Source organism: Aythya fuligula, chromosome 12, assembly GCF_009819795.1.
Source record: "Aythya fuligula isolate bAytFul2 chromosome 12, bAytFul2.pri, whole genome shotgun sequence".
Lineage (NCBI taxonomy): Eukaryota > Metazoa > Chordata > Aves > Anseriformes > Anatidae > Aythya > Aythya fuligula.
The window spans coordinates 17,377,251-17,399,098 of NC_045570.1; the positions used below are offsets into that span (position 1 = coordinate 17,377,251).

Consider the following 21,848-nt stretch of genomic DNA (forward strand, 5'->3'; position numbering starts at 1 on the left):
AATAGGATTGATTTCATATTTTAAGGACCTGGGAGATATCTTTTCTGAGGTTAGATTTTCTCCAGAGTTAGTAATCACTTCTAAAGATGCTTCACCTCCCCTTTCTTAAATATTCAGTTTGTAATGGAATAAATTTCATCCAAAATTGCCAGTACATCTCCAGGAATTATTAAAAAGTGTAGAAGACTTAGGTACCTGGCCTAAAAAATGGTTGTAAATGAGTGAAATGAATCATACTAAGCCCAAATTTGCTGTGCTTAGAGGCTTAATTAATGATGTAATTCTGGAAAGAATATCAAGGCCACTATTGAAAATATGACATGCACAAAACTCTATTCTCGTTACATAGTGTGTATAGATTTTTGAAACCTGTGATTTATAAGGTAGTTTCTAAGATCTGCTTTAAAATCATACAGCATACTCTTACAGTATTTGTATCATATATTGAATTCAGCTATCAGTGGCTTTAAATTAAAATTTAACCAAAAAGAGGACTTTTAGTGGAGCTGCAAAGATTTCTGTATGCAGATATTCCAATCTCAAGATGAGGAAATGGCTGAAAAACATTCTAACAGCTACTTTTCTGGAACGCTCTTAGGAAATGAGTTGAAACTATGGACTTGATTTAAAGGCTGACCAATTCAAAGTGTAGCTTTCCAGAATAACTGATTGTGTTTATCCTTGCTGTGTATGGGCTTCTTTACTGTGAGAAGCTACTGAACTTCATTCAGAGGAATGTATGGGAAGGAATGAATCATTCTTAAGAGTAAAGGATATCTTCCCAAGGTATGCCTTAAAATCCTCTATGGATTTGTTCAATACTAAATTCAAGACCTTACAATCAAATACTCCACTTTTGTTTGTAGTCATAGCAGGAATTATTGCATCTTTGATATGATTTATCTAGAAAAGTTCAGTGGAATTAATACAATTCTCTGGACAAAGAACAGGGAATAGTTGCCTAATTCATTTATTGCAATTTAGCAGGGGAGAAGTTCATTATGAAATATTATCTGGTCAGGATGATTTTGAGTAACTGTAATAACTTCAATAGACACTGGGAGACCAGTCAAATTTATCTAGTAGTATATCTGTAGGAGGGGAAATAAAAAGAAACTCACCTTAGAAGCTCCTGTATTAAGACAGAAACACATCCCTTGGGGGGGGGGGGGAACTTTCAGATGTTTAATAGATCAGATAGCTAGGACTTGACTTTGAAATCAATGCAAAGATGAAATTAGAAAGATGACATTAGAATAAGTGTGCACTCCAGTTCTACAGAAAAGCCAGAAATGATGCAAGATTTGCCCCCTTCGTTATGAGGCCTGATTCTGTTTTCATTCAGACTGATACTTTTATAATACTGAAGCACCCTTGGGTTATATAGATTAATTTTAGATTGATGTAGCTGATGAGAATCACAGTGACAGAATCAAGAATAAGATGGGTGCTTCCGTTATATCCCTGTTTTGTAACATGAAATTAATGGATAACCAGTTCATATTAATTGCAGGTAAGAAATGAAGATGGCAGTGACTAAAGTGGATGTTGGTGTATTTTCATTATCCATGTGAGAAAACAGATTTTTATATAAGTGAATGGTAGTAAGAAAGAAAGGGGTCTATTGTAGCACAGGTATAGAAAAGGCACTGATCATCCTTTAGCTGTTCTCTTCCATTTCACATATACTGAAGTGAGAAATTAGGAAGGTAAAAAAAAAAAAAAAAGAAAAAAAAAGGAATAAAAGCAGTGTAATACTGTGTATTCCAAAAATAGTGTTTCAAGGTCGTTCCTGTATTTTGTAGCCTCACCTAATATGAATCTTTGCTTTAGTAGAGTTGGGCTGATTTAAATCAACAGAAATTCTGGACCACTGTCCCAAAAAGCATTTCCAGTCACGGAAAACTGACCTTGCACTGAGAGATCATATTAAAATATAATAATATTACCTTTTAATCAGGAAGGATGCCAGTATACCTTACTTAGATGTAGCAGAATAGTCTAAAGTGGTTTCTGTAGTGTAATGACATGTTTTTGATTAAAGCCCACTGGGACAGGAGTATAATTGCTGTCTTTCTTATAAGATAGCTTTAAGAAGCCAGTAAATTCCTTTACAAAAGTAATTGGAAGAATGAGATTTTCTATCTATCAAGTGTGGCACTGATCAAAGGGCTGCTGAAATCTGTGGAAATACTCCCTTCTTAGAAAAAATGTCTCCATTTTGTTGTTGTTGAACAAGGCTTAATGCAGAACATGCACAACCAGGAAGCTTTGGTTTCTTATTACACATGCCACACAAAACATATTTTTACAGCTTTTTTTTTTTTTTTTTTTTTTTTTTTAAGACAGTTACTGTCAACATATTACAGTTTTGTTTCATTTTGAAAAAAATGAAATTATGTTGAAATGAAAAATATTCTCATTGCCTCTTTATTTTCAGTGTTATTAGATTTTAATATACTACTGGTTTAAAAACTAGATTTGACACTGATCTCTTTCATTTCCATTAATTTTGTTTAACTGGTTTCACTGCTGCCTTACAGATAGTTCTAGCTTAAAAGCAAACATAACTGACAAACATTGGAGCAGTTTTCGGTGTTGAATTCCTCTATTTAAAAACAAATAAGCAAATCCTCCCCTCCCACACACAAAAAAACAAACAAACAAAAAAAAACTGTCTGAAGTGTTACAGTGTTACTCTGATTCTTTCTCAAGCTGTAGTATGTCTTGTCCATGGTGACCAGTAGTCCATATTGATGGTCATATTAACACACGTTGTTGCTTCCTCTTTACCAGTGCAGCCAAATTTCCTTTCCAAAGGATCCTGGTGCTGCAGAAGGGTGGTGAGTTTACAATATGGCTGGATCAAGGAGCTGGGAAGTGCTGCCAGGTCTTCAAATTCAGAAGCTTTCATAGCTTAATGGACAGCTGAACGTGAACTAGGTTTCCAATTAGTATGTTCTGCTTAATAAGGACTGAGAGAAGAGCCTGTGTTTGTTATTCTAGTCTTTCCTATAGAAATTCAGAATGCTAACTCTTAACAGGACTGAATGGAGACAAGGCGAAAATGTGAATGATGGCTAGGAAAGTGAATAATGGCTAGTTCTCTCTGAGAAGTTGAGAATACAAATAACTGTCAGTCCTTTTTTACTAAACTAAGTCTCTGAAACATCTATTTTCTTTTCTTCATATATCTTGATTAAGAATTCCTCCCTGATTGCAGGCTGGGAAAAATGGGATATTAACTTCTCTTTTGAAAGAAAGTTAAATGATTAATTTTATCTAGTTTATTTTCTGTCTTGAGGTTTAGGGAAAGCTTTCTACCACATTCAAAAGATTGTTTCTCATGGGTGTTTCTGGGTATGAAATTTATATCAGACTTTATATAATTTGTTACTTTAAAAATTGCTGTCTATTAGAAACTTGAGTTGCTCTGGCCAGTACTACACCTCCCTGATAAACAGAGAAGAGTAGAAGAATGGGAAACTATTAAAGTAAAGGAAGAGTAAAGCTAAAAGAAAACATTTGGATTATAAAACAGAGATAAATGAAAGCTTAGCAGAATGTATATTTTAGTAAGCTCTGTGCTTAGCTGTTCTAGACTATAAAGTTTGCATCTGCATTTAAACAGCTTGTATATGCCTGAAATCAAATTTGAACGATTGCAGGCAATTCCAATTTCATACGGAAGTGGGAAAGCAGCATGGTGAATCTTGTGAGTTGTGAGCATCTCTGACAAAATATTTCAGCTGTCAAACAGTTCAGATCAAAGGGCTGAGTAAATGAGGTCACTCTAGGCAGAAGGTTCTGGGTTTCAGACATTTTACCTATGATAGTTTTGTAAAAGGTTTGGAAAGGGCTTAACGTTCTGTCTCCACTTGTGCAGTGACAGGTTAGAGTGTAGCTGGCTATTTTAGACTACCTTAGGGCTTGAGCTGGCTTTCTGGCAGATGTACACCAAATACAGTCATCATGGTGATAAGTCACGTAGGGATTGTAGAAATTTCTTTGTTTGAGGTTTTCAGAAAAGAAAAAAAGCTGATATTCTGTATCTTTTCAAGAATGGTCCTGCATTGTTTTTAGGGGACTGAATTCAATGATATTTTAATGTCTCATATGGTCTTTATTTCCTGTGATCTTACGATTGACTTCTAATGCTAGCCAAACTCCAGGGGGAATGTGGGTCCTCCCTTTTCTCTGTGTGTGTCTATGACTGAATCTTGCACTGTGTGCTGGATAGCTATTCTTTTGCACGTAAATCACTGTTCTGTCATATTCACCTGCTGTGAGATGTTCAGTGCATATCATCTTTTACATTAAACCATTTACTTCAAGAGAACGTGTTATATTGCTTTATGAATTATGTTATCTGACATACAAGATTATGTTATGAATTGGCAGTTAGAATATTAGAACAGTGGGACTTTTTATGGCTTATGGTCATGATCCAAGAAGTAATTCATGCCTTTTCTTAATAGACTGTACTGGTCAAAATGGAAGCAGACATGAGAGTGCTGTGTTTTTAATGCTGATCCTGAGTTTAGGCAGAATCTTAGTTAAGGAAATATCTCTGGTTCAGCAAATGGTGGTTTGCATAAATCTACAGCCTGTTCATATTCAGAGGAAGGGGATTGCTGTTTCTTTTTTTTTCCCCATCTACAGCTTTATTGTTCTAAGCCCTCCTTCAGCAAATGTCAGATAAATTTGTAATTCCCAGTCCATCTGAAGAGTCTGCAAGCAATTGAGTGTGATGACTTACTTATGTTTGAGCAAGGAATGCTTATTTCCTGAAGGTGTAACAATGATGCTGGGGGGAACTGGGGCAAACTGTTCAGTGGAAGACAGAGCTGTAGGTAGGTGTTGTTTGGTGAAGGGTCTCTAACAGCAGCACAGCAGTCACTGTTCCTCTCTACTTCCTTTGGTCCTGTTATATGAAGATTTATATTTGTATTAGAGCAAGGGTAAACTTGGTTCAGAAATGCATCATGACACTTTCCCCTGTCTCAGGAATCCTGTGTGTTAAAATATTAAACCTCTTTATTTTTAATATGTGCAAAGTTAATATTTTTAAAAATTGAGGAGCTCAACACATACTCTGAAATACGAAGAGAATGTTTCCACCAACCAGTCTTGCTCCTGATACTCAAGAGCCTTCTATAGACATGTCACCACAGATGAATATTTCTTTTGTTACTTCTGTACCTGTGAACGCTCAGATAGGTGGGAAGCTTAATAAGCAGTACACGTGACACAGAGGAGAAACCAGGCTTTTGCTTTCCCGTGATGGACTGGTAGCTGGCAAATAGCTTTGATTTTTGATTTTGAATATAGAAACCTGATGAAAATAAACTGGCACATAAAAGCAAGGAGTCATCTGAATGAGTTATCTTTTTAGCAAGTGCACTGGCCAGCTGGCAGTCGGTACCTCAAAGCTTCCCAATTCATCATTCTATTTTCACTAATTTTCTTGTAGGCATAAATTGCTTTGTAGAGGTCTTTTTAATTCATGGAAGTCTCGTGAAAATAAAAGGTGAAAAGAAGAAAAAACCAATTCTATTAATGGACTTGCTAAGGGAATGAGTGACTTTAGCTCTTCTAACATTTCATCTTAGCCATCCAGATGAGCCTTCAGACAATAAGAGATAGGAAATGAAACCTAACTAATGTTACTCCTTAGGCAAATGCAGATTTCATGGTACCTGTAGTTCATCAGATAAATAAAAAGACTACATGCCTCTTTTATTATTTTTTTTCTTCCTCTGGAAGAAGAGTGCACATGATCTAATATGTAGGTTATCCTGATCAGGGACCAGGTCTTCTGTATTTTGTGCAGTGCAAGATCTGTGATAGGGATCTCATATATAATTTTGGTATCCTTGGTTGGGCTAACTATTTTCAGCATTTTCTCTCAATTATTTTATGCTGAAGAGAGATACATCCGTAACAATGGAGAGACAAAGCAAAATATACCAGAGTATCATCCATGTCACGTAACTTCAGCTAACACAAATTCATTTACTGACATTTCATATGTCAGTATCTCGCCTGGAGCTGCAAATACACTAAAGCTCTTAACATTGTTTTCAGTCACAGAATGCTATACCCTATGATATATCTAGAGACATAGAAAATGTTCTCTCTCTCTGTCTCAAAAAAAAAAAAAAAAAAAAAAAAGGCAGCAGTGAATAATTTCTGCTACCTATGGCTTCTTCTGTCTGTACTTTCTAGCTGTATATCTCATGAGAAAATTATTGTTGGTATTGCTAATGGTTGACCTGCCCATATTACTTCACTGTTTTGTCATAATGTTCAGCTAGAAATCTCCCATTAGTTCTACCTCAATTTACATGCTTCCTGGACACATTAACTCTCTATAGATAGTAGCAATCCTTAACAGTTCTTCATCTCTATTTAACATCACTGAAATTTCTTCTGTGTATCGACAGCAGTTAGTAATTCATTCCACCACTGATATTTCACCAGTGCATCTCTCTAGTCCTGCTGGCTGCAATATGTTGGCATGCCCACTGTGCTGATCAGTGATGCTATCTAAACTCTAGTTTAAAAAGTGAATATATATCCTGCATTTGCCAGACATCTAAACAGATGATGTGAAAAAATCCTGCAGGATAGGAAATTATTGTCCTATATAAATCTGAAATAAGCTAAAAGACCGAAGTCATTAATTCTTACTAAATGTCTTCTCTATTGAGCAAAGCCTTCAAGTTTTTAATAACACGCATAAGTTAATAATTGTAGTTGCAATTCAAATGCATTTGATTGGAGACATAATAGACCTTTATTCTTATATTTGTTTTGCTTCCCTGGGGCTTGTTGTCTTTAAAGTACAAAATGACAGTTAAACATGTAATTAGTTATGATGAGTATAGAAGTGTTTCCTCCTTTGCTCCATTTTCTGAGTTGGTGTTTTGGTCTTTTTTTATACAGCAATAAAGTGTTCTAGAGATGTTAGTAACCCTTTTGTTTTCTTCCTTTTTCTTCCCACTTCTCTTTGTTCTTCTTGGGCTAAAATAGCTTTATTTCTCAAAAGCATACCTTTGTGGAACTGGTTATTTTCAGTATACAGAGGTACACCTGAACTTTTGAAGAAGATGGAAATAGAATTCAGTGAACTGGTCATGTTAATTATGAAATTGGACTCTTTCTGCAGTACGTGCAGAAGACAGAACTGAACATACAGTGGAAACAAACAAAAAAATCTACTTTTTAAAGGAAGTTTTTAAGCACTAACTCAAAATTGTTCAGTCCTTAAGTTGAATATTTTAATGTTCTATTCAAATTCAGAGTCTTTTTCTAAGGGTTTATGTAAAGACACTTGTTCACATATTTGATCAAGCTAGAAATAGGTCTAACGTCCACTAAACTTCAGTCCTTTTTGTAAATTTATTTTAATAGCAATAAATTGCACTTAAATATAACAAGAGTGAATGAATGTTACCTGAGTCACGTTGAAAGACAGAAATAAAAATGCTTGTATTGCTCAGTAAAACTCTACAAAATTTCATAAATCACAATGTGCATCAGTGTAACACTCAGTTACACCTGATGAATCCTTTGCCAGACAGTTGGGAACAGGATGTAGAACAGTTGCCCTCTATGCCAGAACTGGAAAAGGAGTTGGACACAAAGTCATAAGGCCACCCAGAAGAAGAAAATAAAAATAAATAATAAAAAAGGGGCTCAGGCTGTTAGTAGTAATCTCATCCATCAGCTGAACTGTCCCTAGCATCCTCTTGGCATCTTGAAATTCAAAAAAAAAAAAGGGGGGGGGGGGGGGGGGGGGGGGGGGGGGGGGGAGGAGGGGAGGAAAGGAAGAAAAAGGTTATTACAAAGTAAATAACAAAATGCCAGAGAGCCTTTCCCAAGAAACCATCTGCTCCGATTACCACAAAATTGTGTAAGCATTGTGCTTTACTTCTTAATGTCTAAAGGGAGCTTTTCGCCAATATTTCCAAGCCAACTTACAGGCCAAATGAGCAATCAACAGATTGATAGCTGCAGCCTCTGGAGCAATGACTTGGCTAGTGGATATTCCTGATCGATGAGCAGCTCTGGGAGGTGCAAGCACAGGCTTTGAGTGATTATGGTAACAGTGAAACTGCACATAAGGTGTGGCAAATAACACATGAATATTGAAATACAGCACAGCATAACTATACCTTCACTGAGAGAGACTGCTTCAATGACTATCTGCACATCATCAGCAGAACTATAAAGTTGCTGATTTTGCAGACATTTGTTCCTCAGCTTGATAAGTTAATATATATTGTTTAACATGATAATGTAGCAAGCTGTTGTTTTGTGGTTTGAAAGCCAGCTGCATTTGATTGATGCCAGGAATGGAAGTATTTATAAAATGACACTGAATTAGAAGTAGTCAGTTTATGGGTCTGGGGAAATGAATCTTTTATGAAGAATAAAACTTTATGATGAAGGAGTAAAACTGAGGAGGCATGCATCTTGATTTAAACTCTTTTGGACCGGATGTATGAGGTAGGACCTTTTAAAATAAAAGTTAGTGTGACTGCATTTTTAGGAATCAAATCTCTAAACATAGTCTTTGTGGTGGCCCCATCCTAAATCTATGGTCACATTTGTACTCTCAGTGTACACCCCAACTGAGGCTAGCTCTTATCTGGAAATACAGTTATGAGACTTCTCCAACAGGTTCTTGGAATATGATTTAGCTCCTGGTTTAACACTGCTGTGATTTTGAGGCATCAATAACAAATACCCATTATAACTTTTTTTTTTATTTGAGAGGTGGGTTTACTTGTTTTGTTTTAATGGAGTAGAATACACAGGAGGTACCACTGTGCTTTGAGATGAATGGACAGTGAACTCTGGTTAGTTTGCAAACATACTTGTGAGTATGCACAGGGATATGTTTCTGAGTACAAGCCATTCTCAGCGTGGCTGCAGAAGCCTAGCACCAGTTTTCAACTCAGTGCAAGGTTTCCTTGCTGTTTTCAGTAGCAGTATTAAGCAGCTTCCCTGGTGGTTGTGGTGATGAGTTTATATAGGTGGTGTTTAAAGAGAGGTAGTTCTTTTTATTGATGTTCACAAACAGAAAACAGATAAAGTTTTATACAGACTGTACTAATGTATAATGACATCTAAAGACAATTTTTATGTGCATTTTTGCATCTATTATATGAACTTGTGAGAGTAGAATAACTTTTGCTTAAGCATACACATTACCTTGATGTTAACTAGTTAGCAGTATCTCAAAATCTTTGGCAGAGGCAAGATAAAAACAAATGGATCATATTCTCAACACCTGCCCTACTGGCACTAGCATCTCTGTGCAAAATGAATGTGAAATTCTGTTCTTCTGACTTACTAGAATTTTTTTTATCTTTTTGCAGCAGAACAGATTACACAGAACAAGATCATGTCCAGAGAATAGAAAGGTTAAAGAACTGCAGCTGGCAAATCAGAATCAGATTCAGCCATTGTATCAAGCCAGTTTTATGCCAGAATAACTAGCGATTTGGGGATTTACATCAGATCTTAAAATCTGTATGTGCCTTCTACACTCATCATTAGAAATATTTCAGTAAAACTGTCTAGGACAACTGTATAAATAGGATTTCCACCTGAGTATGTATTTGAATCAGGTTTGAATCTCTGCTGAACATAACTCCTCTAATAGATGACTAATGGTAGAAATTTAAATTCATTTAAAAATATAGTCTGATGTACTTGAACATAGCATCCCATTAAATTGCATTTTTCAAGGATGAGTCATGTACTGACTACCATTGAATTTCATTTTGAGTGAAACACTTTTTGAGCACTCTAAGATCTCTTGAAGTCTTGCCCTAACTCTTATTTATTTCAGTGAAGTCTTGTGACTTGGATGATCTTCATGAAACGTTATCTAACATGAATATAAATAATCTTCTTCAAATACAATAAATACCTAAAAAATAGCACAGTGTGTCACAAGTTCCTTGTACTTTTAAAAAGAGGTTGAATATTTATCCTTCAAAACAGAAAGATGTTTTTTCTTTTTGCTTCTGAAAAAGTCTCAAAGTAGTTGAAAATATCAGGGCTAGGATCATCTTGTAATATTGGAAAACATGGCATGGCATCCAGTGGTAAGCTTCTTTTTGAGCTGTCTGACCTTTAATCACTGGTGAATAAAACCAACATGCTGTCAGATCTCTGTTATATTTCTCAGGGGGGTAACTCTGCCTGAAGTAGCAATGAAGCAAAACCTTTGAGAGCTTGTATTCAAGGTCACTACAACAAGAGGCAATACTTTGAGAAATGCAGCAAAAGAAAAAAAGAAACATCTAAACAAGCCAGTTGTGGTTGTTTAACAGTGAGTGAAGCAATTATGTCAGCCTGTAGATTAGTTGTTTTTATTTTTACTGCAATACTTCATTTTTATTTGATTTTAAGTAATCTGTGCTTGAAGACCTTCACAAAGAATAAAAGCTCACTGCTTATTACCATACACGAATGTTACATATTTATTTCTGTTCTGCAGGCACTTCCAATGTAATGTCTTAGGCCTTGCCTGTACTAGAGGGTTTTAATCCCTTGTAGTTACTTTGCAAAGTCTGTATGGATACTGAGGACAAATCTTACAGACCCAGCATGAAGTGAAAATGTATTTCAAATGTATTCCAGGCTGGATGGGGCCTTGGCCAATCTGATCTAGTGGGTGGCATCCCTGCCTGTGGCAAGGGGGTTGGAGTTGGACAATCTTTAAGTTACATTCCAACTGAAGCCATTCTTATGATTCCTCATGACATTTTAGAGTAATACTTGTCTATTGAAAGTCTATGGGGAGTAAAGAGTTAGACGCTATATAAGAATTAACTCTAGCAAAGAATTATAATTAACTTTGTGGTTCAAACATTACATGATACAGTTTCACTACTTAAGTAACTTAAGTGCAAATTGGATAGTTGATGGAATTTGATAAATTGTTTTGGTTGAGGTTTTGAGGCAAAGGAACAGATACCTTCTTATATTCCCTTGTTGGTTTAAAATTTGCTAATAACTTTTGCAGTAATTTGTTACTTAATTTTTATCCACCGTAGGAACTAGTTCACTGATTTGATCACAACTTTTTTGTTTGTTAGGGTTCTATTCTTTGTTCAGGAAAATATTACCAGAAAAGCTTTAGTTTTGGTGTGATGACATATTGCTTTTAGTTATATTAAAAAAATACATAAAATTATATTTATACCTAGAAATGAACTGAATAAGTTTTAATGGTCTAGGAGTGAATATCACAGATGTCGAATTATTTCCTTTCCTTTGTTCCCAAATTACTTCACAAAGCAAATAAATAATGCTATGATAGCATTTTAATTTTGTCATCGTCTGGTGCTCCTATCCAAGAGAGGGCAAAATACTTGATCCCATGATGTGGGAGTATGTGCTCCATTAGGTAACCAGAGAATTGGCAGCACCTCAGTTGCCTCTGTATTAACTGCGAAGTAGAAGAGTATTAAGGTTTTTCCTCTGTAAATTATTTAAGAATCTGTGCAATCAGCAGCATTCACCCTGTTGCTCTCTATAGCAGAAGTGTACGCTATAGCATTTTCATATTAAAAGCAACTTCATCACAATAAGGATAGTCTGGCAATAAAGGTGGGTGTTTTATATTGAGAATGATGCAATAAGTATGTTCAAATCAAAATTAGAATAATGTAGGCTTTATTCATGATAAAATTTGTCATACTGACAGAAGGATTAAAATGTCCAGCCAGTTTTGAAACTGTGCAAGAATTCAAAGTACAGAGATCTTTCTCTTATTTCAGCATTGCCATCTTCATCATGGATATCTTGTAGACTTTCTACCTGTAGAATCTAAAGCATAGAAGATGCATCTGCACTTCACCCAGTGTAATGTTATTAATGTGGATAGCAACAAAGTTTTTGGTTAGTAATTTGTCAGCTGCAAACCAGAAGCACTAACAACTTTTTGTTGTTAGCTCAGTAGTAATAAAAAAAAAAAAAAGAAAATTGCAATTACAGACTAAGTATCATGTGAAACTATTTAATGGTCTTGATGAGATAATTATTTTGTACCCACCTGGTTCTCACAGGTGAAGGCAGCATAATTTTAAGTGTTCTCGCTAACTACATTGTCTGTCCATCTTTCCCTTAGGAACAACTGTTATGCGTATGACAGCATTTGATGCTGATGACTCTAGCACAGACAATGCTCTTCTGCGATATAACATCATCAAACAGACACCCACCAAACCATCTCCAAACATGTTCTATATAGATCCAGAGAAGGGAGATATTGTCACAGTGGTGTCACCTTCAATGTTGGATCGTGAGGTAAGTTTCCTATCACCAGATATTTTAATGTTCACGTCTATAATCTCCTATGATATTAGGAAATGTTCAGGAGTATTGTTGGGGTTGGGGGTTGGAATGATCAACTTTGAGGAGTCTTTTATAGATTTCTGTTAATTTCTTATTTTGGCATAAGAAGGTATGTTCTGTGATCACTATTTATAAATCTAATAGTTCATTGTTGGACAAGACTTCTGGTGTTGGTTGATGAGAGCGAAGATCCCAGGAATAAATGGAAGTCAAACTAGAGTTACCAACAGCAAACAACAAAAAAAGCAAATTAAAAACAAAAAAGACCTAATAGTGTGTGTAGCTTGCTATGAGATTGTTACAGTTCAGTGCTTTAAATCTTTTTTCTAGAATTTTGTTTTTAATGAGAAGATTTATTGGAATAATTAACTTAGTACCAATACTTAGTACCCCATGAAAATACAAGAAAGGAATAGTAAAGGGACAGATTGTCTGCATGTGTCTTGGAGGTGAGCTACTATCACGCAAAAATCTACTACATTTATTGTTGATCATTAACATAATGAAAGCATGAACAGATAATAAAGAAAACTTACATATGATAATCTCAGATTCAGAAGGCAATAAACTAAATTTAGATGTTATCACCACGTATGAAATCTGGAAACCATTACAGTGATGACCTGAAGAGTTATTCTGTACATAACCACTTTCCTCAGTTATGTAGGGCTGCGTGCTCTTAGGTTCCTCGAGGCGACCAGGTTCTTTCCTTGCAGTCTGCTTCAGGGAAATCCAAAAGATCTTAACTTGTCACTCTTCAACCTTGTTTTATTTTGAGTGTATATGCTGATTTACTGAACTGGTCTTTTATGTTGGTTAGATACAGTACTATCCAATGTTGTCAATATTCAGCATGTTATGTCTTATTTTAACCACGTGAAAACAATACCTATACCACATACACATTTTAGGTGACTCATTTTTCTGCATTTTTTTTCCAACATCAGACAGTTCATGGGTAAAACAAATACATATTCCAGACACACGTTGCAATAAAACTAAGGTTTAGGCCTTTAGGTCTTTTAAGTTCAGAGGAATTTCAGTTCTTTCATACTTGTGTGACTGGCCACAGAATCATGCGCAAATTAAGATGTATATAATCACTACCTTCTTGCCTCAGATTTCCCTTCTAACTTCATTGTTTCAGTTCAAAAGCTTTATACTGTTTTCTAAAGTCACTTTAGGTATTTTTATTCCTAATAGATAACCATTCCCCAGATTAAACCAATTTACTCAAAATTAGAAAATCAATGGAAGGGAATGAACATGCCTGCTTTTCCTAGTATCTTCCAAAGGTCACTGGTGATTCATGAAATAATGATGCTGTCTCCACACAAGAAGTCTGGCCACAATCGAACAGATATTACAGCTCGGTAGTATATTCAGAGAGTAAGATCTGAGTTCCTCATGATTTGTAATAGTAGTCAACTTGTTACCTTTACTTTGAAGGTGACAAGGCAAACTGCTGTCCCGTTGAAACTGCAAAGTAATTGTTATTGTTGCAACACATGCTGAATTGTTTATGAGTCAAAATGTAGAGTGAGCTGTATAAAATTTTAACAACAACAACAAAAAAAAACAAACAAAAACATCTGCTGTTAAAGACCAGTCTAATACTGACTTGTCAAGTGAATGACTTGCTAAAAAGCAAGTTTCTTATTTCTTCAAGATGCTGTGTTGTCTTCTGTCATCTTTGTGGGTTCAGCCATTTCTGCCCCTTCCTGCTTGTATAGGAACTAGTAGACATACCTCCCTTTTTGGATCTCTAAAGTTTACCATTCATATGCAAAGATGTACATCACCTATTTTAAATCAGAATAATAATTTTTAGGGACAAATGGCCTAATGATCCTGTTCTGAACAATTCTGGTTACCAACATAATCTTGCTACTATAAATACTTCTAGTCAGTGTCTCAGGATATAACGTATTATGCTAGGATAGATGCAAACGTAGAACAGCAAGTTGTTTAAGTTTTCCATTGACTCCTTGGAAAAGCAAATGAATGTGAACAACTCAGCTGCTCCTTTTTGATGATTGTGATTTTAGTCAGCATTGTTTGCAGGTGTAGCTCATGAAGATGAACATAGTTTTTCCATGGGGGAAGATTTATGCTGGGGAATTCCAGTTTCAGAATCTGAAAAAATAGGTTCTGGTGAACCTGAAGCATTGTGACTGCCAATTCAAACCATCAGCTTCTCCTAGATTTTACTTAAACTAAAAAATTTACAAAAACTACTAATTTTTCTGTCTTTTGCTAGCTGTATTTATTTTCCGTATGAATCATAAAAAAAAGCTATTACTAGTCAAAAGGGGATTATCTTCAGTTCTTCCTAGGACATGTACTGTTTAAAACTGTATTAGCCTTAGACACCAAATGAGAAGCTGCATTAAAGTAGAAGTTTCTCAAGGATATGGACATAGAGAAGGAGAAAATTGTTTTGCATTAATCACATCTATAGGCACCAGAGGTTGATATAAACTGTTTTAAATTATGCTAAAACACTGATTACAGTTGCAAGTTCTACATCTCTTTTTGTAATTTTGACCACCACTTGGATTTTGATGCTTTTGGGAAATTTAAGATAAACTAGCAGCATGTAAGTTTTGTGTTGTGTTTTTGTTGCTTATTTGTTTATTTATAGTATAATCAGTTTCATGTTTGTATATCAGAGAAAACAGGAAACTGGGTTTATTGTGTAGTGCAAGATGCCTTGTATCTACGTCTCACTATCTGGTAGGTTTGAACATACTCTAAAGCCCATATTACTTTGTTATGCTTCAGTGTTTTCATAGGAGTTGACATGACACAACCTCAGAAATTCTTGTTTCAGTGCAAAGAATCAAAACAAAGGTATTTACCCAAAAGTAGAGTGAAGTGTGGGCCTCAGTTTTTATTTCTGATTAAATATATATGGGAGAATCTCAGCATTCATAAGTAAACATCTAGACTAACAATAAATATAAGGAGATAAAAATCAAGTCAAGCTTTTTTTTTTCTTTTTTTTTTTTTTCTGGTAATATTTGAGGATTGAAAGTGAATTCTAAATAGATGCTTTTTCAGAAAAAAATAAAAGAATTAAAGGGAAGAAAAAAGATGAACTTCTTTCTGGTGAACCTCAGGCTGCACCTGTTCTTTTAGCTGTAGAGGATCAGTTCAAAATGAATTTTGTTTAATTTCTACAAGCCTTTGAAATTTCTTTCTCTGTGACTTAACAGTTATTAGGTGTCTTGATAATGCTTTCAGGTGTGGTAAGTGACTTCATACACTTTATGAATGTTGTTACATGCATAAGGCAGCAGAAGGAATATGTAATGTGAAAGTCATTTCACTCGTTTTAGGGTTGCTTTCTTTCTATACTATCTAGAAATAGAAAAGTATTCTCAGGTCTTTTCTTTGGGTTGCATGTCCATTTGCAGATCTTCAACCTAGCTATTTTTTTTTGTTTGTTTTAATTGTTTGTTTTGTTCTAATTATTTAGAAGATACGTAAGATAAGACATAGTTTCAAAATTTTGTAAAGTGAGAAAATACATCTTTCAGCCAGATCCAGTTTTCATGAATTAGAATTTTCCAGCAACTCTACTAGTAATTGGACGTGGTTTTTGATTGCTTAACAAGTTTGAATAGAAGTTTAAATTAGCACAGATAGGTGACAGTGGTTGCTTTGAAGTTATTTCCATTGTATAATATCACCTACAAAAGTGTTAAACAACAAGGTCATACTCTCTAATATGCAGAAAAAGTGTATGTAAGAATCCCACATTATATCAACTTCTGAGTGCTTTTGATTCCTATTGACATCTGCTGAGGGAAGCTGAGAGTGCTTCAAGCCTTCAAAGAAAAACTCAGCACCATGCAGGATTTATATGGCCTGAATCTACCAACTTATATTCATTTGTAATTTTTTCACATTCAAAATTTTTCCAAAAGTGCATGATCCTCAGGGTTTGCATCAAATCTCTGTTAGTTTATTCAAGAACATCCATTTTCATTTTCAGAAGGCAGGTAAGGACATATTTTTGAAGATTAATGAGCATTTTATTCTTGCGAGAGCTAGGTAGGCATCCTTGAATGTGTCAGAGATAAAGATTGAAGAGTGTTAGGGGGCAAATTATACCTCCAGATATCCATTTGAGAACACATTTGATTCATAGATTCAGATAAGGATGCCCTCTACCAAAGAGTGTGGTCTAAATGATCCCAAATAGAGAAGAAAAAAAGGTGTCTGTGTGTGTAGGGGGGGGGGGGTGTCAAAATGAAAGTAATCTTGAGAAAGTGTCCTGAGTTTTGGATTTTAGGAATGGAGAGTCCATTTCAAAGTGACACTTCCCTGCAGTGAAAGAAAAATAACACTTCTTGTTCATAGGAGGAGAAAACACTTGTAAAATGTAGAACCAGCTCTTAAATTTCTTTTATGGAACAGTAATCAGTTTTTCTGCTTACCCACAATGCTGTTTTGCCAGTTACAGACCCTTGGTCTGTAGGAAAATACCTGTATGATTAGTATAAATTTTGCATGGCTATAGTACTATAAGACCGTTGTCACCACAGTTAAGTGAAATATTTACTTCTCACTGAGGAGTAATATGCTTTTGATAGGAACTGCTGTGTTTAATTTGGTTTAAAGTTTAAAAAAAAAATAGTTTGAGATATCTGCTTTGTGCTGGACTATATGCTGTTATATATGTTTTTTAAAAACTCTTCTCAAGAAAAATAATTCAAGTATTCTGTGATTCTGAGAAACTCAGGGCTGGAGTCAGTTAAATAAATGTGAGTTCTCCAGTGAGACTGACACTCAGTGTGCCTGCACAAAGCCATGGCACCACTCCAGCAAGCATTTCCTACATTTTTAACCTTTTGAATCAGTCTTGATGCATCTAAATATCATTATTTGCATCATATATACCTGTCCCTCTCTTTATTACTTGAAAAGATGGAGCTGATAGCTTTATGCTATAAACCATGAGAAACCTGGAGTTACACTAGCCTGTCCTGCTGATGTTTATGTAGACTACTTGTAATCATGTAATAGCAGGCTGAGGCTCTCACTTTTCTGGATGACTCTAAGCTTTAAACAACAACTGCAACAACAGAAGTCTGTAACACCTAGCAGATACCCATTCCTGCCCACACATTTATGAATGACTGTACGTTGACTTACAATTTTTCAAGTCAATGCCAGTCTGCTGATACATATTCACCAATACACTGGTTGCACGAAGGATGAATGCTTGCATAAATGTTCTTTACAGTATTCAATCAGTTTTGCTGTGATAAGTAAATCAGTGTTCTTGTTGATAGGGCTTAAGTTCTCTGAAGGCAGACCAGTAGAAAACAGAAAGACCTTCTCCACTTCTGCCAATGGACACTATCCACTTCATCCATATTTTCCATTTTGAGATATGTGTCTTAAGCAGTCAATATACTTATTACTTACTCGATCTAAATGCAAATGCTGAACTAACAGTGCACCCTCAGTTTTAATGAAAAGATATTAATCTTTTCAGCAAATGCATTCCACATTTGATCTTCGTATTAACCTCTAAAATATTCATATTTACAGTGATTGTAGGAAAATGTATACCTTGGAGCCTACCAGCTCTGAGTTAGAATAATTGTATCATTTTGTCTTGTCTTTGACAGAATTCCTACTTGCACACCTTTACCTTATAGCTGGACCTCAGTTTCTACTTTTTTTTTTTAAGTGACATATATCGCAATATCTAACATTTCTTTCTTTTCCACTTAGAATACATGATAGAAAAGGCTTTTTTTTTTTTTTTTTTTTTTTTTTTTTTTTTAACCCTTAGTTAATGCTTTCCTTATACTATATTTTCTGATTCCTGAAAATATGGCTGATGCTAAGGGAAGAAAAAGAATATGCCCAGCTCTTCTTGAGGATCTTGGATTTAATTCTTTGGTAGGCTACTGGTGTTTCATTCCTCTGATCGTGCATTATCTGCCATAGTTGGAAAAACAGGTGTTTCTCAACTACTCTCATCTATTGATGACTCCAAGCATATTTTGAAAAAACGTACTCCTAAAATAACTTGCTTTCTGGGAAAGCTCAGTATTTTCCAGAAGAAGATGTGAATATGATTTTTCAAATGTGCAGTTTTCTGCACTGTTTCATGTTTGGCTTAGAGTTTTTGGTGTTGATATCTGTGGCAGATTTGCTGATCCTCTAGACGTGCAACTCATCTAAATATCATGAGTTTCTCTGACTCTGATACATTGCAGAAATATTTTAAAATATCTTCAAGGCATTTACTAAGAGTGGCACAAAGCATGATAACAGCTTCCCAAGTACTTTGAATAGAGGCTGATAACTGATGTATGTTATCTTTTTGGGTAGAGTTTCTTTATTTAAAAAATGGAAAGGAATATTAAGTCTATAAATGTTCAGATACTAAAATCCCAGTATGTCAAATGACTAAGAGAGGAGAAAAAAAGTGGTGTACCTTTAAAAACAAACAAACAAAAAACTTAAAGTAACAGATTTTGCAGAAAGAGATGGTAAATTGCTGCTAAATGCTGGGATGTATTACAAGTACAGAGGGTCCAATGGTAGCTGAAGTTCGTCTACAAAAGAAGATAATAAAACAATATCCAGATTAGTGTCATACCATGTGTTTTGTAGATGTCTGTGTCAATGTCAGCTTAAAAAAGAGAATAGAAGGGCCAAAAGATGAGGCAAATCTGAAATATGCACACTTCCCATGTCTTTCAGTCTTTTCTTAGGGCTGAGGAATATTAAAGGAATACCTTTCTACAAAAGGTAGAAGTGTTTGTCTATCTTAACAAACCCTTTTTTTCTACAAATATCTCTAGTTTGTAGACTGGTTTTGCTGTATCTGTAATATGAACTCTTTGTTGTAAAAGTAGTGATATTCTGCCATTAAAAAAAAAATCTGCTTGAAAAAAATACTTCTGTTTTTATCAAATCTTAAGTTTGATTTTTGCACCAAATACTATTACTTTTAGAATGCTTAGTAATTTCTCTACAAGAAATACCCAGGTAGCACCTAGCTTCTATATTGTCAATTTATAAAAATTGTATTTGTAAATTCACAAAAAAATATTTGCGTCTGTATTAACATCCTGGCAAGGGAGAGTATTATCGAGTGCCAGAAATTAAGATTACACAATGGTCATGTTCCCAAGAGAAGACTAAGAAAATTCTTAGATTAAGAATTATTATCCAGAAGAATCTAGCTATAAAACTAGTTTGGGTCTAGATTCCATGACCCCATTGTATTTCATGTGTTTTTAGACTGTATGTAGGAAAAACTGATTAAAACTTTTTTTTTTTTTTCTTTTTATCTTAATACCATCAATCAGAAAATACTCTCTCTCGAAGTTGTATCTATCCTTTTTCTGGAGCATATCATTAAAAAGTAACATGAATTTATAAATGTATTTTTAGCTTTTCCTCACAGCGTAATTGTATTATTTTGGTCTCTGTGAAGCATTAGGTAGCATTTCTCTATTTAGTTGTCAGCATCTAAATATAGAACTGTATTCAAAGTTTTTTTTTTTTTTTTTAAAAAAAAGGCAACAAAACCCCCAAAGCACACAACAAAACCACCTCCTATATTATGTATATACAAACATTTCAGAAGCTCATAATCTAAAGCTTAAATGAAGCTACGTACTCACATGGTTGATTACTGTAGAAAAAAGGTCAACTTACTACTGAAGGGCTAGTCTTTATATGCATTATGTTCTTTTTTTGGTATGGTTATGAAAGTTCTCTATATGATATGTATTTCTTTTTTCTCATGCTGGATGATCACTGAATTCTGCCAGTATAAGAATTCTGCCTTTTATGCATATAATTCAGTTTTGCTTATTACTTTTTTCTGTTTTACTTTTGACATCTTTAATTTGGTCCATGGAATGGAATGGAATAGCATGGAATTTTGTTTTTCAAGGCAAAAAAAAAAAAATAATAAAAAAAATTAAAAAATAATAAATAAATAAATAAAATAAATAAATAAAAATAATAAAAAAAACTGGGGGGGGTTGATTTTCTTGAGAGGAAATCTATAAAGTATCATTCTTCCTGCAGAACAAGTATAAGCTGATGCCTTCAGGACCACATACATAAATCATTCCGAAGTAAAGATACTGCTCACTTAGAAAAGTGATTTGTAAATACTTTAAGTTAGTGCCATATTGTACTGCTATTTTTAAATAGATACCTCCATCTAAAAGATGAATTCTCCCTTGTGTGTTGATGGTATTGTGGAGCAGTATTTATGAATGTTGGCTTTTTTTTTTTTTTTGACATACTACATATGTTTTTAGACTACGTTGCCTGACAATACTTACTTAATAATTTTTAGAAAAATGGACCACAACTTGTCGTAGTATTAATACTAGGATTTTGCCTTGTGTAAAGTCTGAAAGCATGCTTAGACAGGCCAAGCAACATGCACACTGCAAATGAAGTGGGATACGTGAGGTGGTAATGGAGGGAAGAGGAGTTCTAATCTTTAAAATGTAGGATAATTCCATTGACAATCATAAAAATATTTCAGATTTAAGGGACTGTAACAAAGAGAGACCCTAGAATCTGGCCTTTGCTTCTTCAGCGAAGAGGAGGAAAGGAAATTTTATTCCAAATGTACTTCAATTTAATAAACATCTGTCATGTATATTTAAAACTGCCATTTCGGGATTGTAATTATATCATCTGAAAATAAGTCTTCCTCAAAAGAGAATTGAAGTGACAGGCTGAAGAAAATGAAACATGAAGTTGCTCGTTCTCCTTTCGTCCTACAGCTAAAATTTAAATTAATTTTCTTCTTTTTGACAGAAAGTATTTTAATTGGAAATTATTTTTGATTGCAGTTTTCAGAGAGGAATGGAATTCTTCTAGTGTGTGTACAGAAGTTGTTCAGTGTCTCCATAATATTTTACTAAATTAATCATTTGCAGATATTTTAAACAGTTGGCAGCTGTACTGGTAAGTTCTAAAGAAGGTTAAACAAGTAAAACATTTGAGGCAAGAATTAAAAGTAGTAAGATAAACGTAATGATTTTTACCTTTTTTTGTTGTTCCTCAGCACCTTTGCATACATTCATGTTGTGTTTGTTGCTAATAGTTACCTGCTTGTTGGGATAAATTAATATTTGGTATTAGCAGTAACTAAACTGTAAAAATTACATATGCTGTCTCAGTTCAGTTTAAGTTTACTGCTGAATTTCACTTTTAAAAATGTTGAAGGAAAGTTATGAAGTCATAGTCTTATGGGAGGCACAATTCTCTATAGCTGTGTAAGTTCATTTACACTCATTCCACAGTCTGTTAATGAACTAAAAGATCGTAATTAAATTTTCTTCCAATATACTTTCATTTTCAGCTTTCAGGCCTTTGAGTTTCTCCTATTAATAACTTAATCTAAATTTCACAGAGGACAATGGCACTCATGCCATGACCATCATAGACGGTAGCTTTCA

The 21,848-nt window shown here is 34.6% G+C and overlaps 1 protein-coding gene across 1 annotated transcript in view; it reads left to right on the top strand.

Moving 5' to 3' along the window:
* The window catches only part of CDH13 (cadherin 13), a 482,496-nt gene that overhangs the window by 325,848 nt on the left and 134,800 nt on the right, over nucleotides 1–21,848 (top strand). The window contains exon 7 of the mRNA XM_032195360.1: nucleotides 12,155–12,333. Coding sequence (XP_032051251.1) covers nucleotides 12,155–12,333 — 179 coding nt within the window. The remainder of the gene's footprint in view (nucleotides 1–12,154; nucleotides 12,334–21,848) is intronic.